This window comes from Coturnix japonica, chromosome 7 (genome assembly GCF_001577835.2).
Source record: "Coturnix japonica isolate 7356 chromosome 7, Coturnix japonica 2.1, whole genome shotgun sequence".
In the NCBI taxonomy this organism is placed as follows: Eukaryota; Metazoa; Chordata; class Aves; order Galliformes; family Phasianidae; genus Coturnix; species Coturnix japonica.
The window spans coordinates 4,977,172-4,999,814 of record NC_029522.1 but is presented as its reverse complement, the minus strand read 5'-3'; the positions used below and the strand labels follow the sequence as shown (position 1 = coordinate 4,999,814).

The window sequence follows — 22,643 nt, the reverse complement described above, 5'->3', positions numbered from 1 at the left end:
AACAGACCTGACATTAGCACTATTTAGCAGGGCTGGGTCAGTATGACTATAGAATAGAGCATAAAGTACAGTGTAACCATAACAGAAAGGGATGCCCATTCAAGTGGCAAGCCCACTCGGACTCCTCATTTTCCTTCCTGGATGCTGACTGAAAAGGATTGGTCTAACTTTTGTGGAGTTTGCATAATATAATGGATTAACACAAACATTTCAGCTGACAGAGAAAAATAAACTGAGGGCATAAGAATAGAAAACGATCCTACTACCAGATTTCTTTTGGAACATTCAGCAAGTCATCTGTACACTAGTACTAACAATTTTGAGAGCCATCTGTGGGGAAAAATTTATACCTGTAAATTGTCAAGTACCACCATTATGCATTAATGACTTATTAGCTCACTTATTCCTTTGAGAAAAAAGAAAGCTTCCATTGGTTTGTTCACACCTTGATCTGCACTTCAGTTTTTAATACACTCACAACATAATTACAGCTATAACACTAAGTATCAGTGCATTTTCACTGATGCCTACAGTTATTTTTTACTAATATTTGACAAAGTTTGGCTTTTCCCTGGATAACTGTGTTGCTTTCACTGGCTTCTTCAGATTTTTAAGCAGTATTACTAGAATTAGATTTACTTAAACCTAGAATATATCTAGACAGACATATCTTCAAAGAGCACTAAAGCAGTCACACAAAATGACCAACTAAGCAAAAAACTAACAGGAGTATAATAAAAGTTTTCAAAATTCAAGTTAAAAATTATCTGAGGTAAAGAAACTGAAATCCATCACAGGTTGGAAAGGGCAACAAAAATCATGTAGTTTCTTACTCCCCTGCTATTTGCAAGGTCACCAGCCAATAGATCAGGCTGCCCCGAGCTTTGTCCAGCCTGGCACTCCAAGTAAGGGGCATCTATAACCCCCTTGGGCAACATGTTAGAGTGCATCAGAAGCCCCTGTGAGAAATAGTTCCTCCTAATATCCAACCTAGTCATAGAATAACACTCTCTACAGCTGAGAAAATAAAATTTTGTTCAATTATATACATAATACAACTGAAAAAAACACAAACTTAGAAAATTTACTTCACAGGCATTTCCATTAGATAACTCAGGCTACGTGAATAACTGATAAAATATGCAACACACGCATAAGTTTAAGTAGTGTGTCGGTTCCAGCTCTCAGTGACTAAAGCCAACAGGCCATTTATTTTCCACACAAACAAAATTTAACAGCAAATTTAACTACTTAATTAGTTCATTCACTGTGTCTGTATGAAGACTAGCAGAATATTTTCTTTTAGTGGCCAGGTCTAGAAATGGTTGGCTACTTTATAAAAAAAAAAAAACAAACCATACAGATGAAGTCTGACAGGACTAAGAGTGTTAAGCCCAAGGCTTTTGCTGTAATTGCAACATCAAGCAGTGGACAGGCTGATTAAAACCAACGTTTTCATCAGAGCATTTCAGCCCTCCGGGACAGAACTCTTACTCCAAATTGCTAGAAATTAGTCAGACCTTGTTCATTACCTCCAAGGCATCAACTTGCAGTAAGCAATTTGAATGCAGACTGAATAAATAACTACTTTTTAAAATGATTTAATAAACAAGCTAGAAACTCCATAACTATCCACATGCTCACATTGCATGTGGATATTGAAAATAACTCACATTGCTTGCGATTATGTTTTTATTGAACATCCATCTGGTCTTTTAATACTTAGACCTACATATACCACAGGATTGCTACTATAGAATTTAATATTTTCTTCACTGCCCTCAAACAACATTACCAGTAACCTAACTTGGGAAGCCACAAACAACTCTCAATGCAGCATAAAATACCCAAAGAACACTGAAGTAAATATTTTCATTTCTACTGCATTATTTTTACTTATCTTAAGACAATGAAATAAGAAACAACAAAGATGAAAGTACACAAGTTATTTCTTATGCTTATGTCAAAGCTGGGACAAGAAATCCTTAAGAACAGGTAAAGCTATAATGGTCTGGCCTAAAACACAAAATATCCTTCCAATTTAAAACTTGGCACACATCAAAGGAATTGCTGACAAGGCATATGCCAAAATGCTCTTGTCATCCTTATCACTAGAGGATCAAGGCGGAAGCATCAACATAGAGGGTTTCCTAAATGGTTTACTTTATAATAATTAATGTATTAATGTTTGAGATTCGTGTAGTGTTTGGTTGTTTGTTTTTTTTTTTAATGAGGCAAAGCTGACAATTAACATAGTTTTTCTAACACCTAAAATCAGGCTGTATTTTAAGTATCTCAAACTTTTAGTCATTTCTATACAATAGAAAATGTTAGGTGATCAGTAACCTCTATGAAAAAGAACTCCAGGTCACATTCACTACAATTTTCCTCCGTAATTCAGCAATGCCTCTCAAATACACAATTGCTTGATTTGTTTCCAGAATCATTATTTGTAGAGCTACTACCGTGCAGGAATCTTTTAAAATAAACATGTATTTGACAAGGGCACACTAAAATAAACTTGTTCTTTGATGTTCAATAGTAACAAGCTTCCTCTGTGAATACAAACCAGTTCCCTCAAAACATGCCTCAACTATAAACAAAGGAAGAAACAGTAGACTGTTTACACTCTTAAGCGCTGAAAACCTAAAATCAAAAGACTTGCTATCATAGTGCTTTTCCTAAATTTACTTCAAGTAGTGAAAACCTACATGCTCTGGTTAGCTGAAAAAAAAAATAAAATTCATGTCACAGAAAGGAAATGAAAGACTTACTGCATCAGCATTTTGAGTACAAGCTGCCCAAACATACAGTATGACTTTAAACATTATTCTACAGATGTATTCTACTTTATATTTCAAAACAGGAAGCAACAGGTGCATTACTGTCATTACTACCCAGTGAGTTATAAATGCTGGCAATAGCACATGAACTACATATTAGCTTTCAATTTTCAATTAGCATTGACTGTCTTCTCATCATTTCCAGCAACCAGACAGTTATTTCACTAGTTTTACCTGTCCACTCAGTTCTCTGTTCAAAAAAGATCCTATGATACCTAATTGTGAACTACATATCAAGATTCATATAGGCAATTGTACAATTTAACAGAATGAGTCACTTTTAAGACTTCTATTCAAGGTTATAAGCCTGAAGCTGCATACCAAGCTGTGCCTGGCTATATTTTCAGAAATGCAGTTCAGTAATTTAAACTCTTGATTTTACAAGATGCTGAAACAGAAATCCTGAAATTCATTTTTATGGTTACTTAACAACTGTCATTAAGCAAAGTGTTACGCCAAAGAAGGCTGCCTGCCCAGGCTGCTGGATATCTCACTGCTTGACAGGTAAATCATAATATGGAGAGGCTTATAGAGTTCCCATCACCTCATAGTCATTCAGAAGGCTTGGTCTGTATCACAAGTTCTTCATTCTAGAGAAAAAATTTTGAACTCACAGGCCATCTAGTACAAAAAAAAAAATAAAAAAGAAAAATCAAGTGTCTTTTTGCATGAAGATAAATGTTTATTTTGAAAGTAACAGTGATTTAAGTAATACTGTCAGACTATGTCATTACGAGAATTAAGTTTCCTGAATTGCAAGGAATTGCAAGGACAAAGAGCTGAGCCAGCAATTAAACATTTCATATAACTTGGGCAAAGCCCAAGAAGACTTGCCAAAAAACACAAACAAATGAACTGTTTTAGATAACTCTACTTTAAATTCTTGATTATCAGGTTAGTTTTGATCTACATACAGGTTGAGACTAAGGTACAGTATTTAGTCAAATTTGGATTCCATAATACACAAACTTTCTTGCAAAACTTGTATGCATATGGTCAATAAATGCACACAAGCTATGCAGAGATGCAGAAAAGCTATTCCCTAAGGGGCACTTCCAGGTATCATTACATTTCTGTTCTACCACATCCATAAATTGACACGTTTGTGAAAATAATAATGAAATGATAAGCACGTTCTTCCCAGACCATGACATAATGCTGAGCAACAGGAAACTGGAAATCTACATCTTCACTTCTCTCATATGGTAATTAAAACTGAAGAGAAAACCCTAATTATCAAATAAACAATCAAATAGAGTTAACTTATATATACTATAAACTGACCTTGAATGCATCACAGTGTAATGATAACATCAGAAGGAACAAGGTAAAAATGAACAGCTTAATAGCTTAAGATCGAAATTAACTATAAGTTAGGGTTATTTTATTAACCCCTAGGAAGAAATCTAATAGAGTTGGAAAAGTACAACAGTTTGTTATTGCAGAAAACACGAGATAACAGTTTATTTCCCCTGCCAAAAGTATTCAGTGACTACTGTTTAAAAAAAAAAAATAAACACAGAAGAAAACAACAACATTCTAAACATTTCACAGCAGAAAGTCACAATGGAGAAAAAACAACATAAACATAGCAGCTACCTCTTTCTAACACAATCATTATTCCTTCTGAAGCAGCTTAGCAGACTTAAAACATGCCTTGCAATACCAAGGCAAATCAAACAAATTCAGATAAGTATTTCTGCAGTTGCTAAATTACATCCTAAGTTAAAGGTGAATTCCAAACCCAATTCATTTGACCAGAAACTCACCTCATAGCAAACACTGATGAGTATGTGCAAATCAACATAAAACACTCAAATTCATTATTAAGAAAGCAATTGCATTGCAAGCCTAATACAAGTACTGACTTTAGAAGTTCAAAACAGAAACAACATTCTCCTGAATTGAGGTATCACAACACTATTCTATTAGCTGCTGAAGAAGATATAGAACTGGGGTATAGATAGAAAAAAAAATCAAGTTTAAAATCAACAGCAAAAAACTTTTTGCTCATCAAGTTTTCTTCTGTGGATTGATAAAACTAGGAAAAACAAAACCAATTCCATTTCGTTATGCTGCATATTCATCTTAGGAATAGGTCACAACTTGAAGAACAAAAGTTACTGAAACTAATGATTTTAAGTGCAGCATGAAGGAAACAGAAGAGACTACTGTATTCCCAAATATGTTTTGCAGTCCTTATGGAAGATCACCATTTTTTGCTTCAAGTACTTACATTCTACTTCAGAGAGTGAAGGATTTTAATCAAGGAAAGAGACTCCATCTTATTTGTGCTACATCTTCTGCATTTTCCAGGGTTAATATCAACTGATTGGTATATGCTATTGAAATATTCTTACCTCCATTTTTAACACTTTAAAATAACCTACATAGAAAAACATACTTAAGAGCCATTCATAGAAACATTACTACCTCATGAGTCAATATTCACCGTGCACTATGAAAAGGAGTGCAAGTCAAACAATCTGTTAAATAACAGTTGCTTAACTATAGTATAACTGGGCAAATGAAGCATTCAGTCAGATGCTTTTCCTGCATCAATCAGAACAAAATGGTTCTAATCTAAACACTACCCATCTTTTATCACCAGGAAACTGAAAACAGCAACCTATAATACTATAGCAGCACACCCCTCCAACAGAGCTGATCACTATTTTCTGTATCACATAAGCCCACTCTCAGGATATATGGTTACATAAAGCATTATGAAGAAAAGAAAATATATCCATGACTCTGAACCAACAACCCCTATTCCAGGTTTCACCCTTACTTCATGCTTTCAGTATTCCTTAATTGCCACTTCTAGTTTATTAACACTTAATTGAGATATTACTCATCATTCCACTAACCTCTCAGAACTAGTTGCTTTCTACTGTTTGAGAGTTTAGTATTCAAATTTTTGGTCAGGAAACCACTTGACAAGTGCTCACTGAATTACTGTGCTGATACAGCAATTTTATTTTGCATGTACCTTTTATTTGTCACATGATGAGTTCAGCACAAGTATGTTTTATTTTTGATAACAGATGGGAAGGTATTAGGCTTCTACCTATCAGACAGGAGGTGACCAGTCCAGAGGCACTGATGCCATGGCAGAGAATAAAACTATCCTCAGTGCCGTTACACAAGCTGCAAAAGAAGTCAACATTGAAAAGTAGCACGCAGGGCAGTACAATTAAGCTTGAGCCCTTTCAAGGCATTATTCTAGTTTCTCAAGTTAGGCACCATGAAATTAGTACTACCACTTAAAATACTACTAAGCAAGACAAAATAGTTGAAGATAAGCACTGCTCTCTTGCTTTTGAAATGACTTGAAAAAAACCAAACTGTTACTTAGAAGTGCATTCCACACTGAATAACCCAAAGCAATAAGCAAAACCACAGCCAGAGACTGAGTTACATTTTCAGCTCAGCTAGGCTCTCATTACTTTTTGTATTCTCATTATTAAATATCAGATCTAAAGGAGGGCCATGAACATTATCAAAGGTGCCAAGCACCTCTTCAGTGATAGAAGGTTGAGGAAGTTATGCTCTTTCAGCTGGAAGAAGACTGCAGAGAAACTTCACTACAACCTTCCAGTAGAAGAAGGAAGGTTTAAGATGTAGGGAGAATAACATTTTTGCACCATCTGATTGTGATGAGAAGGAACAGCCCTACACTAAAAGGAGGAGGAGTTAGGATAGGTGTTGGGAAGAAATTCTATACTCATACTAGCATGACCCTGGCACAAGCTGCCCAGACTCATTCTGAATGGTGTCTCGAGTCCTTCACAGCTGGGTTCAATCACATCCTCATCAGCCTGTTGCAGTGGGCTGGCAAATGTGCACCTGGCAGAGGAGTTGCAGCAAGATTATCTTAAAGGTCCAGTTCAACCCAACCCATTCCAGGATATTTCATTTTTCAAACTGATTTCATAACAAGATGAAAAGTACTAGGAATTGGTTTTACTAGTTGACTATGTTGACCACGTTTAGCCACACTAAAAATCGTAGACTCTACCTTACACTCCTTATTTAAGCAAATAATTGAAATGCAGTAATCTGATCACTGTACAACCGCAGTGTTAATAGATGGAAGCACCTTAAATAAATACTTAAGTTCTGTCAGGAAGCTTTACAAACATTTTGGACACCTGGTCCTAGGAATGTAAAACCAGGCAGAGGTCACTTAAAAAAATTAATGTTAAAACTTAATTCTTAAAACATTCTTAAATACATTTGTTTACAAACCTCCCAACCCTCCATTTTTGTTTTAGTTTTCACCCATATTTAGCATGGTATTGTTTGAAATCTCATTCAGAAAAAAACCCATTAAGCACCAACTTGAGAACATTCTCCATTGTGTTTACTTGTAATGAGTTATTTTGATCTTATTATTCACAGTATCTGCAGAGCTTTATCAAATATATGCAATACTTAAGATAAATTGCCTAATTTTGTAAGTTGGGTGGAAAAATTAATGAAAATTGCTTAACACGTTTATTACATGAATATTATTCAAATGCATTCAGAAAATAAAATGTTGGGATGGCAGTCAAATTCTACTCCTCCTCCTCAACTTTCACTTTTTCAGACCTTTGTTTCTTTTTATGCACTTCAGAAGTGCTAAATTCATTATATTAGCTTTGATCACACAAAGCCTTAAGAAGAATTCATGTCAATCAGTGCAATAATTCAGCTAAAAATAGGGAATTCCTCGATTTTTAACATAAGGTAGCTTTAAGGAAAACACCTTCTCCATTATGCGCCATTTGTATTCTTTGCAGCTAACCCAAGGAAGCTTTAAAAAAAAAAGTAACAGCTATGCTTAATACAGCTAACCAAGCCAGAAATAAGGCTAAAACACTGTCAAGCAAAACCTCAGGAAGAAAGCTCAAAGCTCATTAAGAGGTTTACTTCCTCACAAGCAGACTAGAATGGAGAAGGGACAAGACAAAACAGTCCCTTCTCACACTTGAGAATCATTAACATTCACCAAGTCTAAGCTTTGAAGGGAAAAGAAAAGCTTCCAGACATTCTACAAAGGAAACCTTTCAAACAACAGCTAAAAGCAAATAAACAATGTGCCAAGTCTACTACTAAGAAAAAAAAAACGAGTGCCAGAAACCTTCCCTTCCCCTTTCTCAAACAAGGTCAGAAAGAACAAGACAAACTGCTTATGCCAAGTCCTATATTGAAGTTCCCATAGAGTTCTTAACTCTTGGTGAACAAAACCATATTTCACAAGTAAACAAGCACAAGAGCTGTTCAGCTACAGGGAATTCTCTTGACAATAATAGCTGAAGTTTTTATGAATTGCACTCCATCTCCTACCACCGTAAGCTAAACTCTTCAATGTAAATGAAACCCAGCGTACCATTTGAACTGTCCTAACCAGGAAGCTCAAAGGCAAGGAACAGGCAGAAAATGTCTGCTGTATTCTTGTAGCTGTAGTCTAACATATATAAAAAAAATTCTGGTTGAAAGCCAAAACAATTGTTGAAAAGGAATCACAACAGTATCTTTAAGATAATCAAAATCATCTCAAGTAAATCTTATAAACATCTGAGATTGCCAGTACCACAGCTGTCCACATAAAGATGGACATTATCCTTAGAATTAATTTCCATATCCTAAACAGAACTCATTCCGAACTTCTAAACATCGAAGAGTAGGGATAAAATATGCAAGAAAATCTGTTGAAAAAGTGAAAAAATCTATTTTATGTCTCATTCCTCTACTGCATAACAGGTATGGGAAAAGAAACTGTTCAAGTATACCTGAAAGAAGATGTGGAAAACTATTTAAGTTCTATATATAGGCTTCTGAGAATACCTGCCTGTGGAAAGATGTTTGGAACAATATAAAGCAATAGAAAACACAGAAACAATAGTGTAGTAGCAGAGATCTAGGCTGCAGAGCAAGGATTTATTCAAATGCAGAAGCCAAAGACACAGAAACAAAAGAAACTGCTTACCCTTAGAAGACCTCAAGCACACGGAGTTCCCCAGCAAGATCCCCTCACCTCCACTGCCAGCCCTTAAATAAAGTCTAGCAGAGATCCTGGCCTCAGCCCTTCCAATCACTCAGATTGCATGCACCTGAGCTCCCCTGGGTTGGCCCTGCCTTCCCAGCAGGTGGTCAATCAATGGTTCAAGCTGTGACTGAGCATTTGCACTACATTATTACTCAGATTTTAAATAAAGATTTTTAGTATAATCATTCTTCTGTGCTCATTTTCTTATTATTTGATTTTTCTCTGAAAATAACAGCCTGTTAACAGACTCTACAACATCAACTCCTTTACTGTGAGCTGGCTTATTCATTAAAAGAGAAACATCTGATACTACCTTCACCATTGCTCTTTACCTGGCTTTTCTGTCCCCACCTAAAAGCATCTTCAATCTACTGCTTTCCGCATTCTCTTCATGTGAATTAAACAACTTGAGGAGCATTTGGAGAAAATGCCCCCAAAATTCACCCAGTTTACCCAGTTAACCCATATGATTAAAGGACACCTCAAAGCCTTTCAGAGATCAGTCCCTCAGACTCAACATTTCAGCAGCACAAACCCACACAGCTACTAACACAAAATAAATTGGGACCACTTGATTTAAAAACTACATCTCACATTTACATTAATAGGCATAAAATCTTCAAGTTAAATGTGCAGTTGGAGCACAAAACATGCATAAAATCTTTCTAGAATCACAGCCCTGTATTTTGAAACAAGGATATGCCTAACCATATTTACTTTTTTATGCATAGGGAAATGTTACAGCATTTTTATATATAACACTTTAAAGCTCAATTCCCCATTGAGCTTTCATTTATCACACCTGGAATTAGCAGGAGCCTGTATCCTCTAGTATATTATCTTTCAGCATAATCATTAATTACAAATCTCAAAAGAATACTTTTGCTCATCTGCTTTACTTGTATGGCTGCAAGATTAAGACATTGCCCTATTTATGCTAAAGCAAAAATATATTTATTGAAAACTGATCACTAGTGCAATTTAAAGCACTTGGATATAAATTAAACCCCTTGATTAAGTTTTCAGACATCTTATTTCCAGCTTACCTTCTAAGTGTCCTTTCGCTTGAAAAGATTTTAATTTTAAGGCATTAGATCTTCATTGTCTGCTAACACATTTTATAGTAGTTAACAGTAAATGTAACATCTTCTCACTACTAAATTTAAACTGAAAGAATTGTAGTCACATTAGAGCCTGCTCCATAAGTCTACTATAAATTTACTTGAAACAAACTCATTTTTAAATAGCTTTGTTCTGAAAGCTCCACATTAAAACAACAGAGCTAATCTTTCCATCACCTTTAACAGGCATTCTTGGCCACCCCTCTAACTCCACATTCAAAAATTACTGTTACTGACTTGCAAACTTTTTCTCTTGGTTTATTTTTCCTCATTCTACCTCCTGGAAGCCCAGTTGTTTTTTTTTTAGAAGAAATAAAAGTTAAAACTCTAAATAATATATTTTCTTCATATCTTCACTTCTCAAAATGGCCATCACAAATCAAGCTGTTACCACCTCCTCTCTGCCACCTGCTTGCAGATGCAGCTGCAGACACTTCTACATTAGCCCCCCATCCCTAAAAAGCTAACAAGAGCCACCTGTTCCAGGCTCAGTTTCTGAGTGACACCAACATAATGCAAGCCTGTGCTAACTTCATGTACTTCAAACAACCCATTTCACAGATTTTAACATACATAAAAGAAAAAACAACTGACAAGTTGATTTTGAAATACCACACAACCTATGGTATAATATAGCTTATGAACATGCATGAAGAGTTCTGGGCCCCACTAAATACAAGCAGCATGCGAAAATAGGAATTAATTTTCCCTAGATAGTCCAATACTGAATCACAGAATCACCGAGGTTGGAAAAGACCTTTTAGATTATTCAGTCCAATTGTATACCTATCACCAACATTTCCTACTGAACCACATGTCTCAGTAAAACAACATTTCTTGAACACCTCCAGCAACAGTGACTCCACCACCTGACCATTCTTAGGGCAGTAATGTTTCCTAACATTCAAACTGAATTTCTTCAGTACAACTCAAACAATTCCTCTTTATATAGCACTTTTACTCATTCATCTGAGTAACTTGTTTGCTGTGTGTTTGCCTTAAATATTTCACATGTAGGGAAATGGAGGTATGTTGAATAACGCCTTATTTTGTGACAATTTTCACAGGGTAGTTGTCAGTTTGCATGGAGCCATCACCAGAAGTGCTAGCAAGGCTGGCAAACTAGTATTGTTCTCCAGACTCCAGAGGTAGAGATTGTTTTCTTTAAGACTGAGTCATGCATGACTTACCTAATTCTACGTGTCAATGTGAGTTATCTCTGACAGATATCAGCTTTTGGACAAGACCTAGTGCTGCATTGTATCAAGGTAGGCAAGATTTTATGTTCCTTTCTTTCTTCTGAAAATGTAGGAGCTTAGGAAGTTTCCAGATTATCTGTACACACATCCATTGGGACTAGGAACACAGAACTGTAAGATGCACATTGCCATAATCTGTTTCCTTTCATTTCCCTGTCAGGAAGAGTTTTTCTCATTTCACTAGTGTGAAATGGTTACTATTAATATGTGACTCAGGAGTTGGCATATTGCATTGGATCCTTAATAAGAATTAATAAGAAATAAGATGATATTAACTGCAGGAAGTAGTCTGAGGAACATTGCCTTTCCCTAACACATTCATGTAAATGCATTATACAGTGGCCTTGATCACGCCTCTAAGCATCAGTCAGATACACGACATAAAAACATTTGTTGTGTGGGTAATATTAGAAATTATTTTATATTTCTTATATGTTGTCAGTAAAGCATCATAATCTGTATTTATTATAAATATTTCTGTTAAGATGTTGAGAAAGTATATTTAATTATATGAGTACCTATTATTTTCCTTTTGAAGTCATTCTCATCGCACCTCTGCCTCCATACAAAGCATGCACTGTTTCCACAGGTATGAGCCTCCAGTAGTGTAAGAGAGCTTTAGCTGCAAGGCACCCCAAGGTGCTTTTCTGTACAAGAAATCATGGGAGGATCACTAAGGCCAAGCCCTCCTATCAAGTTAACTAAAGAGCTTTTATAGTAAATTAAATAATAATAAGAGGAGGTGTGGGTGGAACAGTGGGTGGGAGAACCATGGCTTTTCTTGTCACCTGGCTGCGTGGCACAGTCTCAGGTAAATGCTTAATTCCAAGAACATAGATGAATTATCTGATGATTTGGAAGTTGTTAATTAGCTTATATATCATATATATTATATATATCATGCTTAATTCCAAGAACATAGATGAATTGTCTGATGATTTGGAAGTTGTTAATTAGCTTATAAAGTAGCACTAAATAAATACCGGCTTATTAGGACAGTTAGTGCGTCTCTCCTGTCTTTGTTGCAGATGCCTCAGAAATAGTAGAAAAGGCACTTCAGAACAGTTCAGGACAGATAATGAAATGTCAAAGGCTGGATCACAGTCAACTTCATAGTTAGAAGAGGTAGGTATTGCTTTTCCTAAGCAACTGTCCTGTAGAACGCTGGCCTGAGTAAGTGATGAACCACAGGGCTCCCGGTAGTAGCTGGCACCTCTCAAATGCAGCTGTGCAACAGCCACTAACTTCTCATCTAGAAGGTAAAATCCCATTGTTCACTGCTGGTAATTTGGCACTTCAGTGAACAGTGATAATGGTGGGGTTGATTATGATGTAGTTTAGCTTCGTTGTTGAGGGTAAGCTGTATTTAGATGTTAAAAAGATTTTAACTGATGCATCTGGATTGTTCTTAAGTTGGTATCTATCCCTGTGTCACTGAACTATTCACATAAAATATTGGACTTTGTGTGTAATTATGCAGCTCCTGTGAGAGGCCCTATCAGCGCAACAGCATCCCGTCCTTCCTAAGATCTCCCTGACAACAAAGAAGCAGCCAAGTATAAACTCTAGAGTTATAATTCCTTAATTTTTCACAGTCATAGCTTTGATTTTATACTTAGCCTTCGTCTTGTATTTCTTTACTTATGCAATGACTCGGAACGCTGATGACTTCTTATGGTGTATTTTACTTCCAGATTGCTTACATTTTATATCTTGAAAAGAATTTTTTCTTTGGGAGAAAAATATGTTCATAAATAGTCATAATTATTATCCTTATCCTTGTCTCTCTTGGTAAATAGTTTTATCTCAGCCTATGATTTTTTCCATTTTCCCCCAGTTCTCTCCCTCATCCCGCTGGGAAGAGGGAGTCAATCAATGACTGTGGCACTGAGCCACGTGGCAGATTAAGCTGCAGAAGTCAACTTAATGTGGTGCCCAACGTGGAGCTTGTCACAGGGATCGGGGTAAATTCAGGATGGATTGGCGAGGGTTGCAGGGCTGCATTTGTGCTCTTCTCTGACCTTTTTGTTAGCTGGCAGAGAAATAGTGGTTGTTTTGTTGATCACACCTGTGGGGATCTGACAAGGTCCATCTTCCAATTTGATTCCTGAAAACTGGATCTCCTGTGCAAGTGCCTTGATTTGCCTTATGGCAGAACCAGCTTTTAGAAGGATTTGGGTTATTTTCTTCCCTTTCTCAAAAACTCTAGGGACTCTAGGTTTTCTTTGTCCTGTGGTTGCCTGGAATTTGGCGGAGCAGTTATCAGACTGGTAAATGTGGGAAGACTATTGCACACCGGCACATATGGAGAATGATGTACACATGAGAAATAAGAAAGTTGTTGAAACTTGGATAGATAGGTCAGGTGTTGAGCAGCCTCTCTGGACAACCTGTATGAGTGTTGGAACACCCTTATAGTTGTGTTCAGATGTAATCCTACATGCTTCAGTTTGTGCCTATTGCCCTGTCAGTGGGCACCACCTTAGAAGAGTTTGGGTCCTTTGCCTGCTTTCTGTCCCTCAGGTAGTTAATACGTATTGACTGCTGGGGTCCTATGCTGGGCTCATTCCATTATGTCCATCTGTACTGTGGAGCCCAGAACTGGACACAGCATTCCAGGTGTGGTCTCACTAGTGCTGAGTAAGCAATAAAGATACTTAGTAAAATATCTCTTGGATATTTTACTCTTGGAATCTCAGATAGGATTCCAGAGAGAATTTCTAGTCTAAAACTAAGAAATCACTAATTACATTGTCTTACCTGAACTTTAAGCAAAGTTATTAGGATTCTCCTGCCTGGGAAACGTGTTACTGTACAGAGGTGGCCTTCAGCAGATTTCTTTTTGCCTCAGAAATCTGCTAGGTTTTAAAATAGCGGTGAAAATACTTTATCTAATCACTGAGGTCATCATTCCATCTACACGTGAATTTTTTGGTCAGGAAATGAAGGCTGAGCTCGAGTCTTGATACTTGCTAGGCAGCGGGACTCCAGGAGAGAGGCCATATTTATAAAAAGAACAGGACTAGGAGAGGAAAATCTGTGTGGAAGGAACAGCAGAGTGAAATGTTAATCATTAAAAAATAAAAAGAAATAAAAGAAATAACGAAGAGAAAAAAGGATTCCCTACCATGCAGGCAAAAACTGTTCAGAAAAAGAGATAAAAACGATGATAATAGAAATGATGGTATTATAACCAAGAAAAAAAATGCAAGACCAAAGATAAAATAAAATCAGCCGTTCAATACCCTAAATCGACATGCTGAAAGAACTGTGGGGTGGAGAGCCGGTAAGGTTTCTGTCTTGTTGGAAATGGGTGTTATCCATAATAAGCAGTATGTTCTGTTTTGCTGACTCTGTTTTCTCATATGATGTTAAATTTACATGCCAAAGGAAGATGCTCCTGAGTAAGTATAAAATTAACCTAGAGCTTGAAAGCAGACGTTGGTGGTTCTGTCCATCCTTGACAAATCTCTACTGGATGCGTGTGCAAAAAGGTGCCATTCCCACGATGACAGTAGCCTGTGAACTTGATGAGCTGCCAATAACGGTGTGTGATGCTGCTGCTACTCTGTTAGTGTCAGATAAGGTCTATTTTAGGTGAGAAATACTGGAATAACAGAACAGTTGGAGCATTTTGCAGGGTGATAAAATCAGTGAGAAAGAAACAAGTATAGAATTTATTTAAATCTTCCAAAGGCCAGCCTGACTTGGTAAGCTCATTCCTCCTTATTAACCAGCTTTATCCTATATTTCTATTATCTGAAAGATGTTTCTATAAAAATAGGAAAGAATCATGTCAGCCTACTAAGTGACCCTCTGGAAGAAAAAAAAAAAAAAATTAACAAAAAAAGGAAGCATTTGAATCAAGGATATTATTTTGTGATGATGTCAGCTAGAAACCAGTAATCAGAGACCTGATGACTTGAATAAAACACAACAATGCCCTCAATCTCAGTGTTAAGGTTGAATAAACATTATCTGCCGTATTCTCAGCCGCAGTAGTACTAGAAATCACCAAAGCTGTTTTTTTTCTGCGATTCGGTTGAAGAAAAGTTTTTCTGATGCATTTTTCCATCAGCTAGCAGATGTGAGAGATGAGCAAGTTGTACATCTTAAACAGCTTTAGACAGCATAAAGATGCTTAAATGGTGAGCTTTTTCAAATAGCAGCCCTAGGGCTGCTAATTTAAGCAGCCATCTTGCAAGACTGCAAGTGCCTGCTTATTTAGACAGAGAGTTGGTGAGTGAAGAAGGATCGAGCGCTAATATGTATGTCCTCCCAGGACATGCATCTGTGCATGGATGCTGTTTTGGATCTTGCTGTCAGAGCTGAATCCATGCTGATTGCCAGAGAAGCTCACCACGCTCTGAAACGCGAGCTTCTGAAAGGAGAGGAATGGAAATGTCAAAAACATTTTACTGTATTATGCCTTAAGTTGCATCTGTTAGGATTACAGAGTTATCTTTAAAGTGGTGTCCAAGTCATGTCCTTTCTTATTAATGTGTGTGAGGAAACAATAAAATATTTACAAACAATAAATTGGCAAGTCAGTTTTATGAAACAAGGAGTTTTATTAAGGTATTTTATTATGTGTCTCTGTAAGGAATAGAGGAACAACCGTATAAAAGCTTACAAAGATGGTTAACCTTCAACACTATAAATGTGTTAATGTGACAAAGGAAGTTCACAAGTTTGCATCTTTAGTGACTTTTACAGGGTGAAGGAAGAAAGTTCTCAGCTCTGACATGCCAATGGCAATGTTTGACAGGAGACATTTGCAATTACTTTTAATCCTTTATTTTGGTTTTCCAAGCAAGTCAGTAACCCCGACTTGCAGAGTTAGGAGTGAACAACACATTTAGCACCATCATATTAGTCTTTTATACTTCCCTAATTTTAGTGGTCTTGACCAGCAATGACAGGAAAGTAGAGAAGCACCTTTGGTAACAGAATACAATCCAACAATAAAACGGTGGTGACTACTGCCAGTAAGTTTCAAACTCATTAAAGTAGACTGTACTTTTTCACAGCTGATCAGTACAGAAAAGGGGAAATTTGCGTGACACCATTCTGCTGAGTTGACCAACGGATTCAATGCATTTTGACCGATTTGATCAATTTTGTGTGACTTAGACAGCCCTGTTTCTGGCCATGTTGAGGTAGTTGAAACAGGGAAGCCTTTCTAGCTTTTTCTTAGAAAGAAGAGTAAACGTTTTTATTGGGAGCGATCAGTGCTTTGGAAATTGGCTGACATTCAACTAATAGAACACAGTGTTGTTTTATTAAGTGTTGAAGTTTCATTATAGCACCACAAAGATGTGTTCTGAAAATGGAATTTGGTTTTAAAAAAAGCAAAAAGCATTTTTACTGTACTTTGTGTTAGAGCAAAAAACAGTTAACCCTTGATAGCAAATTGATGTCCCCCCAGAAATTTTGTTAATAAATAACTGGGATACAGATGATCGTCTGCAGTAGCTGATAGGGTTAAAACAAAGGAGAACAGTTGGAGTGTGATTCTGTTTGCTGCGGTTTCAGAAAGAGCAGGATCTGGATTTATAAGAAGCAGACCGGGCCAACGTCCACACCAAATTCCTGATCGGGACCACCGATATCGATGGGTGCAATATCAACCACAGGTAATCTCATTGTTTTGCGTGTTCTGTATTCAAAGACAGTTCTACCCCATTCACCGGTGTGTTTCTGTGAAAGACAAACAACAGAAACATTACAGAAAGCAGTAGGCAACATGGAAGTTATCCTATGTTTTAGTGTACTTGGTATCCTGGTGGGAGTCTGTCATCCTGGTTGTTGTCTGTTATCATCCTAGTGGGCGTCTGTTATAGACTGCCAAACCAGGATGAAGAGACAGATGAGATATTCTACAAGCAGCTGGCACGAGCTGCACGGTCATCAGCCCTTGTCCTCACTGGGGACTTCAACTTCCCTGACATATGCTGGGAGTATAGCACGGCACAGAAGAAGCAGTCTAGGAGGTTTCTGGAGTGCATAGAGGATGCCTTCCTGATGCAGCTGGTCAGAGAGCCCACAAGAGGAAATGCCCCGCTAGACCTGCTGTTTGCAAACAGGAAAGGTCTGGTGGGAGATGTGGAGGTTGGGGGCTGCCTTGGACAGAGTGACCATGAAATGATCACCCTGCTTGACCAATCTGATCTCCTTCTACGATCCTGTGACCCGTCTAATAGATGAAGGAAAGGCTGTTGATGTGGTCTACTTAGACCTCAGCAAAGCCTTTGACACTGTCTCCCATGCTGTTCTCCTACAAAAGCTGGCAGCCCGTGGCTTGGATGAGTACACTCTTGGCTGGGTAAGGAGCTGGCTGGAGGGCTGGGCCCAGAGAGTGGTGGTAAATGGAGTTAAATCCAGTTGGAGACCAGTCATGAGTGGTGTTCCCCAGGGGTCGGTGCTGGGACCTGTCCTCTTCAACATCATTATTGATGACTTGGATGAGGGCATTGAGTGCACCCTCAGTAAGTTTGCGGATGACACCAAATTGGCAGGGAGTGTCGATATGCCTGAGGGTAGAGAGGCCCTGCAAAGGGATCTGGATAGGCTGGAGAACTGGGCTGAAGCCAACGGGATGAGATTCAACAAGACTAAATGCCAGGTTCTGCACTTTGGCCACAACAACCCCAGGCAGTGCTATAGGCTTGGGGAGGAGTGGCTGGAGGACAGTGTTGAGGAAATGGATCTGGTGGTACTGATTGATGCTCGGCTGAACATGAGCCAGCAGTGTGCCCGGGTGGCCAAGAAGGCCAACGGCATCCTGGCTTGCATCAAAAACAGTGTTACTATCAGGAACAGGGAGGTAATTGTCCCCCTGTACTAAGCACTGGTGCGGCCGCACCTCGAGTACTGTGTTCAGTTTTGGGCCCCTCCCTGCAAGAAAACCTTGCGGTTCTGGAACGTCTTCAGCTACGAAGGTAGTGAGGGGTCTGGAGCACAAACCTTACGAGGAGCTGCTGAGGGAACTAGGATTGTTCAGCTTGGAAAAGAGGAGGCTCAGGGGAGATCTTATAGCTCTTTATAACTTCCTGAAGGGAGGTTGTAGTGAGCTGGGGGTTGGCCTCTTCTCTCGTGTAATCAGAGATAGAACTAGAGGGAATGGTTTTAAGCTGTGCCAGGGGAGATTCAGGCTGGACATTAGGAAGTATTACTTCTTGGAAAGGGTAGTCAGGCATTGCAATGCACTGCCCAGGGAGGTGGTGGAGTCACTGACCATGGCAGTGTTCAAGAAATGTTTGGATGTGGTGTTGAGGAATATGATTTAGCCGGGAAGTATTGGTAATGGTTGGACTAGATGATCTTCTAGGTCTTTTCCAACCTTGATAATTCTGTGATTCTGTACAACTTTTCAATGATTAATATTAATAATTATAATTAATGATTATTATTAATTGGTAATATTAATAACATTTGTTACGATAAGAAATTAACATATAGATATAAAAATGAAAAAAATAAACAATATCTATATTTGTAAATTTTTGTTACGTATTCATGTCGTGGGTAAGAGCGTACTAGCAAAGCGGCATACTAGCGAAGTGTACTAGCTCCTGACAGTTAGGGCGCACATAGGGGAAAGGGAAGAGATGGAAGGAAGAAAGGAAAGATAAAGGATAAGATCTACTCACAGTACAGCCATCTTCCAGAACAGCATATGTGTATTTACTGTTTCCTTCAGCCTTGATCTCAGTTTCCACAGAGCTCATCAGCTTCAGTGCTTTTTTAACATTTCCATTGGATTGATCCATGTAGGCAATGCTGTTCTTGCAGTGGTAGGTGATGTTCTGAGAGGCACGGCTGGACAGGATGCGGAGGAATGCCAGCTGAACTTCAGAGACATCCTCAGGGAGGTCAGGATCTCCATAGCTAAACTGCAAAGTGCAACATGTGAGCAACAGTTCTCAATTAGTCACCCCTATAGGTTGTTTGTATAGTCAGTCTTTCACACATTAGAAGTTTAGCTCATCGATGGAAGTATTTCTCCAGACCTTTTGAATACGTTACACTAACAATTTTTTGGGCTAATAACTGAGGTGATTTCTTACCTGGAAACCACCCTTCATAGACTCTCCAAACCACACGTGTTTCTTTGTGCTGCTTTCAGTGGTCCACCAGTTTTTCCTTGGCACTGTGGCAGGGTTAGCGCTAAGACATGTCTCACCAGTTTCCATATTACAGTATACTTTAATAGCATCCATCTTGCAGCCTTGGTTGGGATCGATCCAGTACTCTCCTGCAGAAGAGAAAAAAAAAAAAAAAGTTTAGTCAGGGGCTCAGTATGTGTAGATGGAGAAGAATTTGACCGTACGATAACAGGCTTGTTTCCATTCCAGGTTCTCCTGCCAAATTAGCATATTAAGTTTTGATAGTAGAGAAACAACAACAACAACAACAAAAATCAGATGATATCAAAATATACTGAGTCTATGAGTGTCATGGCTTGGTGGTGTTACTGTCAATATTGCACATCATAAACAGTAATCTGACACTTGAATTAAGTCAGCACAAAACTTAAAATTCTTATATTTCTGGAGAAGATTTAAACAAATTTTCTTTGAAAAAGAAGTGAGGAGTGGATTGAAGTCATTATAGACATTCATGTAAAAGCATAGAAACTGTAATTTGTGAGTGATTACTGTATTTATCATTTGTTAAAAAAACCAAATAGTTTTTATAGCAAGTCTCTGCATTAAAATACTCAAGACCATAGCATTTAGGAAAAAAAAACAACAAGATCTGCTACCATTACTGCCAGTACGAATTTGACATACCACTAGGGAGCTCAGGATGGCAGAACTTCAGATCTCTGCAGTTGCGGGCTGGATTCTTTCGTGATCCATCAGGACTAAGAATATTTTCAATCTGGTTGTTAATTGATTTCATTGAAGACATGATTTCACCAAGGTTGATCTCATTTTCTTTTGGCTCATCTCGATATTCGTAGCCATAGCCCACTGGACCTTTTTCACCAGCACCCAGGGCAGCTACGCCACCACCACAGCATGGACCAGGAGGGCCAGAAGGACCAGGCAGACCAGGTTGGCCTGGTGGACCCTACAAAGGAACAATATAATAAAAGCAAAAAAGGAGTGGTTAAGTCTGTAATTATCTGTGACTAACATAATAGCCAATGCATCAGAAATTACACCAAACTAAAAATGATCTGAACCATCTGAAATTAGCCTTAATGACTAGATAGTGTCCTACCACAATTTGCTGAGAGACATATTTAAATGTGAGAGAGTATTTTGTTTAATGAATAGCCCCTAAAGGATTAATTGAGTGTGCACAGTTTACTTACTGCAGGGCCACTTTCACCTCTGTTACCCCGCGGGCCAGGAGGACCGATTGGACCCGGATAGCCACTTGTACCATCTTTTCCAGGGGGCCCAGCTGGTCCTGGGGGACCCTAGAACAAGGTGAACACACACATTTTGATCAAAATAGGTCACTGGATAATTTCAATTTCAGAAAAAATTGAGACACTTCTACTAACATTGCTATACAGTTTCTCATATGCTGCCTTTTACTTTAATAGTTGCCTGTTGAGATGGCCTTCCTAAAAATGAATGCCAACTTTTTCAGTCTCCTTTCCCATCATCTTAAGAAAAGAGTCTTTCTTACCCTTGCGCCTGAAGCTCCTGGACTTCCAATTGCACCCTGTGGACCTAGGGGACCCTAAAAAGAAAAGGAAATTAAGTAAGGTAGATATATCTTAACATACTATAAACATCTATGTAATTATCTGAAACTCAAGCTTATAGAAGGACTCTGTCACGTATGAGAAAGAATAGTTGCCACTCTTATACCAGTTAAGACTATAAACAATTATAATAACTGGAAAATGTTTTATGACGTGATTAAAAAAGTGATACCATCTAAACTGCAAGGCAGCCAACTGACACCAACAAATAGTGAGTGAGGTATCCATAAGAACACAAATGTAAAGGCTCAAAACAGTGCAGACTTAAACACATCACCAGCGAGGTTACATGGAACTGGACAAACATTCATGTCTAAGTGTGTTTTTTAAGACACAGCTTTTTTTATTTTTGCATGAATCACTAAGAGCTAAATCGTGTGTTTTAAAACAACTCATGGTTTAAATGGGAATTAATCAAACTTCTTTTTATTCCTAAGTGACTCAATAGCGTACACTGCATGCCCCATTAAATATTTCAATATTGATGGCATTTATAAGTAAAACTTAAAAACTTAAATTTCTGCCATAATTGGCACTCTATCTGGATGAGTATTGGTTTCTTGGTTCTCAATTCTATCATCAGTGCTATTAATGGGTTTGTTTTGTTTTTTTCCCAGTATAACCTGCTCTTTCAATTTTTGTCAGAAATACGTGGGTGTGCCTGTCTACTACCCTTCAGTTTTAGTCATCGGTAACCATTATAAATGGTAATGCGTGCTTACAATTCATTAGTTTTCTATTTCATGCTGGTTATGCTCTGATATTTATTACTGAATGAAATACATGACAGAAAAGACATTGTTGGACTTTGAATAACATTTATTTGATAGATTTAGATGCTTGTTTAGCATAGGTACCTATTAGATAGAATTATGTGCTAAAATTTTTCTCTTCCCAATGTAATCATGAATAGCCTATATAAGTTAATGCACAAAGTGTTTTTTTGCTAGTCAGAGACACTGGGCTCCTAGCAGCTTCTTCTGGTTCTTTATTCATGTATTCATTTTTTGGGGATTAATTAATGAACCACAAACTCTTGAACACATCGGAAAAATCAAATTACTTCATGGCAATTTTTATCTTCCTCTTCAAAGTAGCTAAGTAACTAACTAGTTACCTGGGACCCAAACCACATACATTGACATCACTTAAATTTCTCATCCAATGCAAGATACTTACAGGAGGACCAGGGAGACCTGGTGTTCCAGGAAATCCTCTATGACCCTTGATGCCAGCGCTGCCTCGTTCACCGGTTTCACCTTTATCACCACGAGGACCTTGAGGACCCTTTAAGATTAGATTTGTGGTACAAAGAGTATGTAAAAAAAATCAGAAAAATGCAAAAAGCTCAGGAAACGCTGAATGTATGACATCATAAATACTTAAATTATGACTTACAGCAGGTCCACGAGCTCCAGCAGGACCAGCAGAGCCAGGAGGTCCAGGTGGACCCTGTGACACAATAAGAACAAGATAGCGTGGAACAGCTGCAGTAGACTAGATTGTTTTGTTTGCTGTTAAGCAGTACACTCAAAGACCCAAGGTAGTGCCGTACACAGAATAAGCTGAATTTTGGCCAGTCTTTTTCTCTACCAAAGTCTTACCAATGCTTGTATGCACCAATGCTATACCTTGAGCGTGAGACCCCTTCTTCAT

General features: G+C 38.0%; 1 protein-coding gene across 1 annotated transcript in view; it reads right to left on the bottom strand.

Moving 5' to 3' along the window:
- Positions 1 to 15,807: 15,807 nt before the first annotated feature.
- COL3A1 (collagen type III alpha 1 chain) overlaps positions 15,808 to 22,643 on the bottom strand; it is a 50,196-nt gene continuing 43,360 nt past the window's right edge. Inside the window, exons 44-51 of the mRNA XM_015867839.1 lie at positions 22,386 to 22,439; positions 22,167 to 22,274; positions 20,909 to 20,962; positions 20,586 to 20,693; positions 20,056 to 20,338; positions 19,330 to 19,517; positions 18,913 to 19,155; positions 15,808 to 16,960 (exon numbers count right to left, since the gene is read on the bottom strand). Coding sequence (XP_015723325.1) covers positions 16,814 to 16,960; positions 18,913 to 19,155; positions 19,330 to 19,517; positions 20,056 to 20,338; positions 20,586 to 20,693; positions 20,909 to 20,962; positions 22,167 to 22,274; positions 22,386 to 22,439 — 1,185 coding nt within the window. The 3' untranslated portion in view covers positions 15,808 to 16,813. The remainder of the gene's footprint in view (positions 16,961 to 18,912; positions 19,156 to 19,329; positions 19,518 to 20,055; positions 20,339 to 20,585; positions 20,694 to 20,908; positions 20,963 to 22,166; positions 22,275 to 22,385; positions 22,440 to 22,643) is intronic.